Below are 12,878 nucleotides of genomic sequence, written 5' to 3' on the forward strand. Positions count from 1 at the left end.
CCCCACAACCTGCAGCACCCACTGCCTGCAGCACCTACTGCCTGCAGCACCCACCGACTGCAGCACCTACTGCCTGCAGCACCCCACAACCTGCAGCACCCACTGCCTGCAGCACCTACTGCCTGCAGCACCCACTGCCTGCAGCACCCACTGCCTGCAGCACCTACTGCCTGCAGCACCCCACAACCTGCAGCACCTACTGCCTGCAGCACCCACCGCCTGCAGCACCTACTGTCTGCAGCACCCCACAACCTGCAGCACCCACTGCCTGCAACACCCCACAACCTGCAGCACCCACCGACTGCAGCACCCACTGCCTGCAGCACCCACTGCCTGCAGCACCCCACAACCTTCAGCACCCACCGACTGCAGCACCCACTGCCTGCAGCACCCACTGCCTGCAGCACCCCCTCGCCGGCAGCACCGACTGCTTGCAGTACCCCATAGCCTGCAGCACCCACCGACTGCAGCACCCACTGCCGGCAGCACCCCCCCGCAGGCAGCACCCACTGCTTGCAGTACCCCATAGCCTGCAGCACCCACCGACTGCAGCACCCACTGCTTGCAGCACCCCCCCGCCGGCAGCACCCACTGCCTGCAGCACCCACTGCCTGCAGCACCCCACCTCCTTCCCCTTTCCATCTGAGAGCGATGCAGCGCGGGGAAACCCGAGGTGAAAGGAAGTGGCAGCAATAACCCGTGAGCAAAACACCACCGGCAGCTGCCGAACCAAGACCAGACCGTTGCCTTCCAAAGCGGGGCTTTTTGGGCTGCAGGGAAGGTACGGCCCTGGGTGCTGCAAGTGTGAGGCTGGGATGGGGCTTTTCTATGTGGATGCCCAAGTCTGCCAGGATATGTGGATGCGGGAGCAAAGGCAGGAGATGGGGATGGGAAGGAGAGCGGTGGCCAGGATGTGGGGGGACGGAAACCGCCGAGAGTTCGTGAAACACAAAGGCACATTCTATAAGGGAAAAAAAAAAGAGAAATCAAAGGGATGTGGAGAGGGAGATAACGGGGAAGACAGAGCAGGGAGACGGAGGGAGCGGAGAGGACGTGGGCAGAGGGAGGCAGGAGCGCGGGCCGGGAGCCGGGGGAGCTGTCTGGCGCGGTCCCTATCGGCTCTCTCCATCGCGGTAGCCTAACCTCAAGTAGTTTTTCACTGAGATTGGAGTGATCAGGTAGGGCTACCCTCGCAGGCAGCTGCAGGGCTGTGAATAAGCACCTGCTTATCTCTGCCCAACGGCTGTGCGAGGCTGCAGATTGCGGGGAGGACGGGGAGCTGCTTGCCGGCTGCGATTTCCATATCAGCGCCCTGCAGCCGCCTGCACCAAATAAACACAACAGCCCCATGGACAAAAGGTTAATTATCAATTTTCAGAAAGGGAGAGAGAGGGAAGGGGAGAGAGCAGCAAAACGGCCATTGCCAGCCATGGGGTGTGCAGCCCTCTCCGAACGGGTGCTGGGGTCTGTGCCACGGGTGCAGTGCTCCTGAGCATCCCTGCGGATGTGCCGGCACCTCGGGGGGCTTCGGAGCAGGAGACAAGGGATGGGAACTAGGGACGGGTTGGGGATGGGCATGGGGATGGGATGGGTATCAGGATGGAGATGGGGATGGGAACAGGAAGGGTATGGAACAGAGATGGGCATAGGGATGGGGATTAGGATGGGGATGGGCACAGGGATGCGGATTAGGATGGGAATGGAGGTGGGGATAGGGATGAGGATGGGGATGTCGATGGAGATGCTGACAGCAGTGGGGATGGAGATGGAGATTGGGACAGCAATAGGGATGGGGATGGAGATGTAGGTGGAGACGGCAATAGGGATGAAGATGGGGATAGGGATGGAGAAGGGCACAGGATGGAGTTGGGTCTGTGCATGCACAGTAACAGTGGGATTAGGGGTAAATGTAGGCAGCAAGGGCCTTTCATAGCCCTCCAGCTGAGCCCTGTCTGGGCAAAGGCAGGGCTGGAAGAAGCCACATTCTCCTCCTAATGGGCATGCAAGTCCCTGCCAGATCTGCTTCCCGCAGCCACGTTTCTGCATTCAGCAGCTTCCTCCTCTTATCAGAACGGTTGCAGGCTCCCAGCTCTGCCAGGCCACAGGGCTCATGGAGAGATGGGGAGAGAAGAGGTGCCCTGATCACCCCAGCCCTGTGGGAAGGGAGAGGTGGGCAGTGGCATCCCCCTGCTTGTAGGTTAGATGGGGTGAAGCCATTGGGAATCCTCACGGGCTCGTAATCCTGGTGCTTGGGGTCAGGGCTTGCCCCTCACTTCTGCCACTCAGAAGAAAGCTGTTACAAGGGGCAGGAGTCAGTGCCAAGGGGCTTGGGAAACTCCAATCCTACTGCAGCTATCCCTGAGCCGGGATGGTTTTCCCATCAAGCAGTGTGGTCCTACACTGAGTACACCCCATTCAAGGGGCACAGCAGTGCTCCCAGCACACATGGGGAGACATGGAGCTCCAAAGTGCTGTACAGGGGAGCAGTTAACCTGCTGCCACGAAGCCTTGAGCCTACATGGGGCCAGATTTAGCCACTGACATCCTAAAAGTAGCTGGGAGCAAGGAGGCTGGTGAGCTGCATCTGCTGCCACTGGAGCGGACAGGGCTGGGGTGCATGGGACTTGGGATGCACAGGACTGGGGTGCACAGAGCTGGCCCCAGAACAGTTCAGCTGCAGAACTGTTTGGAGCCACCCACATGGAAGAATGCAGCCATCCCTGTACCAGCCCACTGTCAGGGACACTGGGATGGAGATGAGATGCTCTTGGGATTGGGACAGTCCTAATCCACCAGTGAACTAGATGTGTGGCAATGACTAAAATTATTGGGGGTTGATGGTATTTAGCCCTTAGGTAGGGCTTGTGTGCACTTAAGGCTTTGCAGCTCTGGCTTGATTGATGCTTGCAGGACCCTGGAAGGCAAGGAGCTGGGTTTCATCAGAGGACTTGGGGTGAGAAGCTGTGGGCAGAGCTTGGAGAACCACAGTGCCTGTCAGGGATTGCTGTGGTCTCTGGTGTAGCTGCATACCCCAAGAGGGATCTGGCCTCCAGCTGGAAAAACACACTAAAAATACCAGGCTAAGTATAACAGGAGTGCAGGCGGGGTGTGAGCATCCCGAGCGGGCTGGAGCAGCCAGCCCTCCCCAGCTCCATCCCAGCCCCCCCCCAGCCAACCCCAGCCCAAAACACTAACCCTGGTCCCATCTGGTGTCCAACTGATGAGCACAGATGTGTTTGGGATTTCCGAGCCGGCTGGCAGCCGTTCAGACCTGTCGCAAACTGCACCTGCTCCAGGATATTTTCCCAACTGGATTTAATCCCATCAGCCCCCAACAGCAGCCCCGGGCACCCCCTGAGGGTGGATGGGCAGCAAGAGACACCCCCGTTCCAAGTGACCACCCTCCTTCCTTGTTCCCATCCTGCCATAAATATGGACGTGGAAGCAGGAGAGGGGAGAATTAAACACATAAAGGGGGTGGCTGGCATGGGGGAAAGGGGCTGTGAGGACCCCAAATCTCAGCTTCCCACAAGGAAATGCCTGGGTACGTCTCAAAGAGCACCCTCAGCCACCATAGACCCAAGCCTTCCATTGCATGTAATGACCCCAAACGATGCCTTAGAACCTCACCAGTGCTTTACCCAGCCCCTCATCTCCCCCCCCCCCCCAATTCCCTAAATTAATGTGCCATTATGATATTTTAACAAGGCTCTCCCAGATCAGATGTTGACCCTGCAATGATCGCGCAGCCCGCGGAGGGAATAAACAGCAAATCCCCTTTTAAATGAAGGCCTCGCAGAGGGATTAGGAGCAAAGAGGTGGCCTCTCCCCCCCCATCCGGGGGCTGCCTGTGCAGATATGCAGGGCAGGAGGAGGCTCGCCTGTCCGTCTGGCCAGTCTGAAGTGGTCCTGTGCGATAGGGAGTGATTAGGATTAGACACATCCAGGATGAGAGTTTTTTCACCAGATAGAGATGATAATGGGACCCATGGGGAGGATTATGGTCCCCGTCTCTCCAAGAGAGCTGCCATCTGCGTATCCATCTCTTGATGTGTCTGTTCCCCCGACGCGACCAGCTAGATTCTTCCTCATCCATATCAGGTCCTGAGATTGGCAGCTCTGACCTGTGTGGGGCTGGACTTCATCCTCCACTCCCATGAGGGCCATGTAGGAGCAAGGCTTTGTGGCCATCTGGGATGGGAGACGTGCTGTTCTGCATATGAGCACAGCACCCAGCATATCTGCATGTTCCAGGGGTGCTCAGTCACCTCCCTGCATCCCTGGGGCACCCAGCATCCCTGCACCCCCAAGGAATCCATCATCCCTGTATCACTCAGACGCTCAAGCATCCCTCTATATCTCCAGGGCATGCAGCATCCTCCTGCATATCCCTGTGGCATCCAGCATCCCTGGGGTACTCAGGCATCTCCCGGACCACCCAGCATCCCTCTATCTCCCTGGGGCTATCAGCACCCTGCTGCAGCTCAGGGAAAGCAGCTGAAAATAGCTCCTCAGGTTATTTCTAGCACTGAGCTGTGGCTATTGCCTTCTGCTGAGGATCAGGGAAAGGTTCCCAGCTCCGGCCCTAAGAACATCCCAGGGTCCTGAGGTCTGCAAATCAAAGCTGGTGGCAGTACTGGGGGACTGGGAGAATGACATCTCACAGCCTCAGGGTAGCAAAGGGTGACATGTGGGAAAGCCAGTCTGGGAACTGGGAAGAAGACAGGGTGAAAACATAGCCAGTGTCTTATTGGGTCAATAGAAAGGGAAAAGAGGTCTACAAAAGTTGTGGTTTGTGTTTATGTAAGCACTAAACCATGGAGTCACTATTTTCCTTTCTAAAATGAACGTCTCTGTTATCTCTGCTTGGAGGCATGAGGACAGGCTGTTCTGTGCAGACGGGAGGGTTCCCCTGCCCACAGAGCAGCACCAGGGGCTGCGCCTGGGAACACCATCCCTATGGCCATGCCAATGCCGGTGGCACGGTGCTGGGCAGGGTGGCAGAGGTTTGCTGCCCACAGCATCCTCCCTTGGGCACTGGGGCAAGCTCGGGATGCTCATCCAACGCTGCCACCCTCCCTCAGTGTGACATCGGGGTCACCTCCTGTTTCAGGGCCACCTCCGTGCCCCCGGGGTGCTGGTGGGGGGACAGGGTGACATACCCCTGCGACAGCACGGCGCGACGCTCGCCAGCCCCTGGCCTTTCCCATCCATCCCAGCTGCATGGGATGGGGAGAGGGTGGTGAGAACTGGCCCGTTCCCATCGCTCGGCACCGCTGCTCCCCGCCAGCAGCATATTTCCCTGCTGAAGTCAGAGCTACCCAGCAAAACACCCTGCTCCTGCCAAGCACCATTCCACAAACATTTCCTATTTGGGATGTACGAGCCCACCGCGCGCTGCATCCTCGGCTGTGATGCTGTCCCTGGGGTGGCACAGGCTGAGCGCGCACACATGTGCGTGGTCGGTGGGGTGGGTGAAGGCACACGTGTGTGCGTGGCTGGGGAAGCCCCGTTGAAGGTTGTAGCTTCTGTGCCCCTTGTAATTGCAGAGAGAAAGAGTGGCATTTTGAAGTTTGGAGAAAACCTTAATTGAAGCCTTGGCTGCGTTAATTATATCAAAGGCAGAGTGAGCGATGGGCTTTTTATTAGTTAATGAGGATTTTCATTTTCCAGTGCAGGAGCCCTTTGATGTTCCCAGGACTAATGGCTGTTCAATTCAACTTGTTTGCTTTGCTGGTGATGGAGGGCGATGGGGAGCAGGAGCCACTCCAGCCACAGCGCCCATGGTGGTGAGCAAATGATGCCCATGGAGCCACTGACCACCACGGTGAGACAGCAAGGATGCACAGAGCAGGACCCAAAGCTCATCCTGCTCCCGACATGGGGGTTTTATTTATGGACTATCTTTAAAACCTGTGGCAGGCTGCACCCCTCCTCCTGCAATTAGCATTTATTACAATTATTCCGCATTCATTACCGCGTGCCCCCATCCGAAAGCATTTGCAAATCTCTTTGCATCGTTTTCCCCCGACTCTTGGAGGGGAAAGGGCTGCACAAACAGTTTGCTGTGAATATTCAGAGCCCTGGATCAGGGAGGCGATGCCATCCGTGCCCGTCCCGCGCCCCAGCCACGTGGCTGCGCGGCTGCTCCCCAGCTGGATGATTTGTAGCACTAATCAAGACAGAGCGTACTTTGAATTTCAAATGCTGGCAGGGAAGAGCCGAGCGGGAATCTGGGCTTTGGGGAATATTCAGGAAGAAAATGGGTTTGTCCTCAGCTCCCATCACCAACCGAGCATCCCGCGTTGGGTACCAGTGTGGGACCCCTTACCCCGTGGTACTCAAGTGGGGTCACCCCATGTGGCACAGCCCCAGGAAACACAGCAGCTATGGAAGCGTTCTTGGGGTGCCGATGTGCCTGGTGCTGCCCCACAGCATGGCTGGGGCTGTGCCAATGGGACTTGACGGGGGGGTTGGTCCTGGCTGCTTGGGACATCAGTGGAAGCAGGGATGGGACCCTCTGCAGCAGCAGTGAGAGATGCTCATAGAGCTGGGGGGCAGCAGGTGCTGGGGGGGAACCCCACAGCTCAGCTGGACCTTGGGGTCCCCCACAAATGGCAGCTTGTCCTTCCTGGGGGGCCACACTGAGTGTGGCCACCATGGGGAGGCTGGGGGGGGGGGGCACTTCGCTGGTAATTACCCCTTGTCCTTCCCCATCACGCTGCATGGGGGGAGCTGAGGGGGGACAGCTTAAGCTATCAATGGTCCTGCCTTGATGGGAATAAAATATGCACTGAAAGACATGAAAATGGAGTAAATAAAAGAGATAAAAATGGAACGATCAAGCCAGCAACTTCTCCTCTGATTAAAAAGAGGGAGCGGGGGGGAGAAGGGATGCGCTGAGCCCTTGAAGAGGCAGCTGCTGCCGCAGCCGCAGCCCTGATAAAGGGGCTGAGGCAGCCTGTTTGGGAGAGATAAAGTGAAGTCCCAGCGTTTACTGTCCTCAATCCAAGCCTTACCATCAATATTAATACAGCCTGACAAACTGGCGTTTAAGATAGAATAAATATAGACTGGTTCTGCTATTACCTAGACCTTATTAATCTGCTTGGAGGCATTTAAATGCCGTTAAAAATATGGAGTTTACTCGCCGGCACTTCAATAGCTTTACAATCCATCAGCGTTTTGTTTTCCACCCTCCTCCTCTCCTTACCGAGGTGCTGGCTGCGGGTACCCACTGTGCTGCTCCGGGCAGGGATCAGGAGCCAAGGGGAGAACCAAGGAGGGAGCTTTGATTCAGGATGATGCTGATGGCCGGGAGGACATTGGGCAGGGGCATAAGGGCACGGAGGCACAAATCCCTCTGAGCTGGGGAGTGGAGCATCCTGAGAGCCAGGATGATGGAGAATTCGGCTGCGTGCTCCTGTCTAGGACAAACCCAGGGCTCCCATACCCGGAGTGATGCTGGTTTCCCGCACAGAGTCATAGCATCAGCCAGGTTGGGAAAGATCTGTAAGATCAAGTCCAACCACACACAGCAGCCAAAGCCCCAAAACAGGGGAGCAGCCCTCCCCAAAGCCTTCATCAGGTGGTGCCTCATCAGTGATGTCTTGAGCAGTGCTTTGGCAGCTGAACAGCATCCTGCCTCCTCTGCTCCTGGTCCTATGGCACGGGTGCTGGCTGCCATGGCACCCATGTACTCCTCCCCTCCCAGCAGGACCCCTGGGTGCCACGTGCATGGGAGGGGCACCTTGGTATGGGGCAGGATCCATGGGCACCAAGCACATGGCTGAGTCATCATTGTATGGGGCAGGACCCATTGGTGACAGGGTCATGGCGGGGTCATCATGGTATGGGACAGAACCTGTGGGTGCCAGGCTTGTGGCATAGTGTACTCTGGTATGGGGCAGGACCCATGTGCATCATGGACACCCTGGTGTTGGGATAGATCCATGGATGCAAGATGCATGTCAAGGCACCCCCTGCTGTGGATCCATGGGTGCCATGCACATGTGAAGGGCACCACGGTGTGGTGCAGAACCTATGGGTGCCATGTGTATGGCGTGAACACCCAGGTATGAGGCAGCACCCATGGGTGCCATGCGCATGACAGCATCATCATGGTATGGGGTAGCATCCACGGGTGTCAGGCGCATAGCAGATTCATCCTGGTATGGGACAAGAGCCATGGGTGCCATGTGCATGTTGTGAACACCCTGGCATGGGGCAGGACCCATGGGTGCCATGCACTTGGCAGAGTTATCATCATATGGGACAACATCCCTGGGTGCCAGGCACACGACAGCATCATCATGATATGGGGCAGGAGCCATGGGTGCTGGGCACTTGGCAGTCATCACTGTATGGGGCAGTGTCCCTGGGTGCCAGGCACTTGGCAGCATCACCATGGTGTGGTGCAGGACCCATGGGTACCATGCACATGAGAGCATCATCATGATACGGGGCAGGACCCATGGGTACTATGCACATGAGAGCATCATCATGATACGGAGCAGGAGCCATGGGTGCTGGACACTTGGCAGAGTCATCACTGTATAGGGCAGCGTCCCTGGGTGCCAGGCACTTGGCAGCATCACCATGGTGTGGTGCAGGACCCATGGGCACTATGCACATGAGAGCATCATCATGATACAGGGCAGGACCCATGGGTACTATGCACATGAGAGCATCATCATGATACGGGGCAGGAGCCATGGGTACCATGCACATGAGAGCATCACCATGATACAGGGCAGCGTCCCTGGGTGCCAGGCACTTGGCAGCATCACCATGGTGTGGTGCAGGACCCATGGGTACCAGGCACATATCAGGGGCACGCTGGCACGGGGCTGGTGCGAGCGGCAGGCCATGTGGGGCGGGCAGCGCGGGGACCGGCGCTCATTACACGTGTATTATTCATCGGCAGCTTCTGTCGCCTGCCATCTGTTCCCGGCGGCGCGGCGGGCGGGCGGCAGCAGCACAACGGGGCTCGCACAGCCCCGCTCCTGCTGTCACACCTGGGCTGCCACCGCACTGCGGCCGGACAGGGTGCGCGGTGTCCCCGCTGCACCCCGCGGTGATGCTCCATGGGGTGTTGGGTGCCTGGGACCGTGCCATGGCCCCCGAAGAGAGTTTGTACCCCTTTGGTTGCACCATAGGAGCCGTGGCCTATGGTGAGCAGCTCTGGGCAGGACTGGGGCTCTTCCCACCAGCTCCCAGATGCTGCTTGGTGCTGGGCCGTGCACCCATGCCTGAAGGCTTTTCCTCCTTGGAGTGCATCAGCCGAGCTCACCTTACACCCCAAGAAGCACCTTCACCCCCCCACCTTTTAATTAAAACACTTGATGAACTATCCGATGAGAACACAGCGTCCAAGTGGGGTCTCCAGTGAGCTGCCTGTGAGGAAGATGAGGCCCCAGCATGGGGACACGCATTGTGCTCCCATCCCCTCCTCGGCGCTTTCCCTGTTTCTGCCCCTTGACTGCATCCCGCAGCGCACACAGGAGGACTGGAGCACCCATTAGGCCAGAGCTTGCTGCTCTAAATTGATAATTGCCAGGTTTTAATTACTCGGCAGCCAAATGACCTTTTGCATCTGCCATTGAGGCCATGAAACATCTCCCTGAGTGGGAGCAAACACACAGCGGAGGACAGGAGGGGGCTGCCACGCTTCCAGCTTCACCAGAACCCATGGGTGATAGGGACAAGTCCAGGAAATGGTGCACTGGAAGGTGAGCATGGGGACCCCCAGGCCTCACACATTCCCAGCACTTCCCTCCAGTTGCAGGCAGGATACTGAGGAGCAAAGAGCTGTGCTCAGAGCCTGTTGTGCAGTGCAGGGGTGTGCAGCTGGAGGTACCAGGATGAAAGCAGGACCAGAGTGTTCACAGGCAGGGGGCTTTCACCATCACCAAAGTGGGATGGGTACCTCTAGCCATGGCCTTGGGGGAGAGCTGGTACCATGAGCACTGGCATGGTGCAGCATCCCTGGGGCAGAGGTGGTACCTTGAGCCCTGGTGTGGTGCAGCATCCCTGGGGCAGAGCTGGTACCCTGAGCCCTGGAATGGTGCAGCATCCCTGGAGCACAGCTGGTACCCTGAGCACTGGCATGGTGCAGCATCCCTGGGGCAGAGCTGGTACCCTGAGCCCTGGCATGGTGCAGCATCCCTGGGGCAGAGCTGGTACCCTGAGCCCTGGTAAGGTGCAGCATCCCTGGAGCAGAGGTGGTACCCTGAGCCCTGGCATGGTGCAGCATCCCTGGAGCAGAGCTGGTACCATGAGCCCTGGCATGGTGCAGCATCCCTAGGGCAGAGCTGGTACCCTCAGCCCTGGTAAGGTGCAGCATCCCTGGAGCAGAGCTGGTACCATGAGCAATGGCGTGGTGCAGCATCCCTGGAGCAGAGCTGGTACCCTGAGCCCTGGCATGGTACAGCATCCCTGGGGCAGAGCCATCCTTCTGGGCTCCAGCCCAGCACAGGCTGCAATGGGTTGCCTTGCATATGTAGGGTCTCTTCTGCCCTTTTGCTCTCCTGGATCAGCCTCATCCTTCCCATTTCCCCTTTCTCCTGGACACAAATCCAGCCTTTATTGTGACAAGTCCTCCGCTGGGGCCTGCAGCTCCCGTGCAAGCACCCCATGAACCAGGCAGGGCCCCTGCCTGCCCCACGCTGCCTGCACCTCTCTCCACGTGCCGCCATCCCTCGCCTCTCGCTCCTGCGGAAAGGAGCCCTTCTCCTGGCGATAATTACTGCAAAGTTCAGTGCCGAGAGACGGGGGGAGGGCTGTATTAAAATGCATGTGCACAGCTTGGGCCTCGCAGCAGATGTTGGCATAATTAGAGAGGAAAAAATTATGAAATTAATTTGTGGTTCAATGTAAATTTCGGCGTTGGGGGGAAAGCGCGATCCCCCCTCGCCCCCCGCGCGCTGCTGCCGGCACACGCTTCCTCACCGGCTGCCATTGGGGCCCTGCTGTGGAGGGTCTGGGGGAGCACTGAGGCTGGTGAGGGTGGCATGGTGATGGGTGATACCCACCCTTAGAGGTGCTGGTGGATAGCGGTGCTGCCTCCTGGCTCCATTGCTTTGGGGCATAGAGGTGTGGGCCAACAGCCCAGGGAGGTGGGACCCCAGAACAGGGAGATGGGCCACCAAACTAAAGAGATGGACAACCAGCACAGGGAGATGGGTCACTATTCCAGCAGATGGAAAACACGCCAAGGAAGATGGGCACCAGCCCAGGGAGGTGGATCACCAGTTCCTGTAAATGAGGATGCTAAAAGAGGAGATTTGGGGAGAAACGTCAAAAGTGAAGTCTAGTGATGGTCATGGGTTGGTATTTCTGTTGGATTCTCACAAATACACATCTGCTGATCTGCTGACACTGATAAGCTCAGTGTCCCAACCACCTTGGGGGGCCCTTCCCCTTAAGGGGGACAGAGTTCATCCATGCAAGGGCCATTCTTGTACATGTGTTGGTGGCATTCCCAGACTGCACTACAGCAGTGCATCAGGAGCAGCCAGACAAAGCTTTTCCCATCTCCTGTTCTTTGGGAGCTGGAGAGGAATTAATATCTGCCACCTCCCCCCATCCAACCCCAGCCCCTGGGGAGGGGGCACAGGCTCAGGTTAATGCTCCCATTGATCGGCAGCATCCTCCGGTTATGGTTGCTCTGTGCCGCGATGCACCGTGGCCTATTTTGCCATTGCCAGCGTGTGATGGATGGTCTGTGTCTGGGTGAGCATGACCCCACCACCACCATCACCACAGGGAAATCGGGGTCAGCCCCGGGGTCTGTGCTCAGCTGGGGCAATGTGGGGAGACAGGGGCTTTGTGCTGGACCTTGCATCCCACCACTGGTTGTTTGCACTGGGGGGGGTCCCTGAATTAGTGCTTCGGATGGAGCTGCAGGAGGCTGCTCCTCAAGGTGCGGATGAACTCAGGGGAGATGTTGCCCAACCAAGAACCCCCCAAAGTTGAATGTGTCCCCAAAGCATAGCCCCAAATGCTGGAGCAGAAAGCAGGGGCAAGCCACAGCCCCCCAGCACTTGCATCCTCCTGCCCTCCCCAGCTCCATGGTGCTGGTTCTCTTGTGTAGCCGAAAGCACTGTGGCCTTAGAGAGGGATGCAGGCAGCCCTTGTGGATGCTAGACCCTGACTGTGGCCACCATATCCCCTCCTCTCCCTCAGCTGCTTTGCTAGGGTTGTCCCTGTGGCCTGGGAATCATTCCCATATCCCAGTTAATCAGTGCAACGAGTGGAGATGCATCCCTGCAGTTTAACCAAGCAATACTGCTGGTGTTAGCAGGCTAGGCACTGTGGGGATGAACAAAAGGGGGCTCTCCATGGCTCCCACACTGGGAGTGCTGGGATCCTTTGGGCATCACTGGTGGGGAAAGAGGGATGAGGAGAGCCCAGCAGCGACCCCCCTGCATCCCCTTGTCCTTGTCCCCAGCACTGCGCAGAGCAGGCTCAACAGTCAGGCACCGGCGCCCGTGTGCTTCCTGGTGTGGCTCCATCTGGCTCCATCTGCTTCCACCCGGTCTCGGCTGGACCAAATGTGGGTCGAGGCGAGCGTGGGTGACACACCGTGGTGCGGCCGGAGAGCAGCTGATCCCCCCGGGCTGCGCCGGGATTAACAAGCTGCCGCCGAGCTGGCGCGGGGATCGTCTCCTGCGAAAGGTTCCCTTGCAGGGGATTACGGATAATGCATCTGGAGCCGCACTCGCTCATCCAGGTCTGTGATTTATCTCAAAATCAAATTCTGGTAATCTCCCCTGCCATCTGGCCCCCGCGGACGCGGGGATATAGAGATCCATCCCCCCCCGAGCATCGTCCCTGACCTGCCATGAGGAGGGCAGAATGGGCTGCGGGGTCTCTGA

The 12,878-nt window shown here is 57.9% G+C and overlaps 1 protein-coding gene across 3 annotated transcripts in view; it reads left to right on the forward strand.

Moving 5' to 3' along the window:
• The first annotated feature begins 12,511 nt into the window (after positions 1-12,511).
• Positions 12,512-12,878, forward strand: part of ACSF3 (acyl-CoA synthetase family member 3) — a 77,068-nt gene continuing 76,701 nt past the window's right edge. Inside the window, exon 1 of one of the 3 annotated variants that reach the window (XR_009726494.1) lies at positions 12,512-12,733. Coding sequence is in view for 2 of the 3 variants with exons in the window: in XM_061360053.1 (XP_061216037.1) it covers positions 12,704-12,733 (30 nt within the window). In the remaining variant the exon portion in view is untranslated. The remainder of the gene's footprint in view (positions 12,734-12,878) is intronic. The other 2 variants (XM_061360053.1, XM_061360055.1) reach the window with 2 other exon arrangements.

This window comes from Neopsephotus bourkii, unplaced genomic scaffold, assembly GCF_033783945.1.
Source record: "Neopsephotus bourkii isolate Nb327-2 ecotype Australia unplaced genomic scaffold, CSIRO-AGI_Nbou_v1 NB_1008, whole genome shotgun sequence".
NCBI lineage: Eukaryota > Metazoa > Chordata > Aves > Psittaciformes > Psittacidae > Neopsephotus > Neopsephotus bourkii.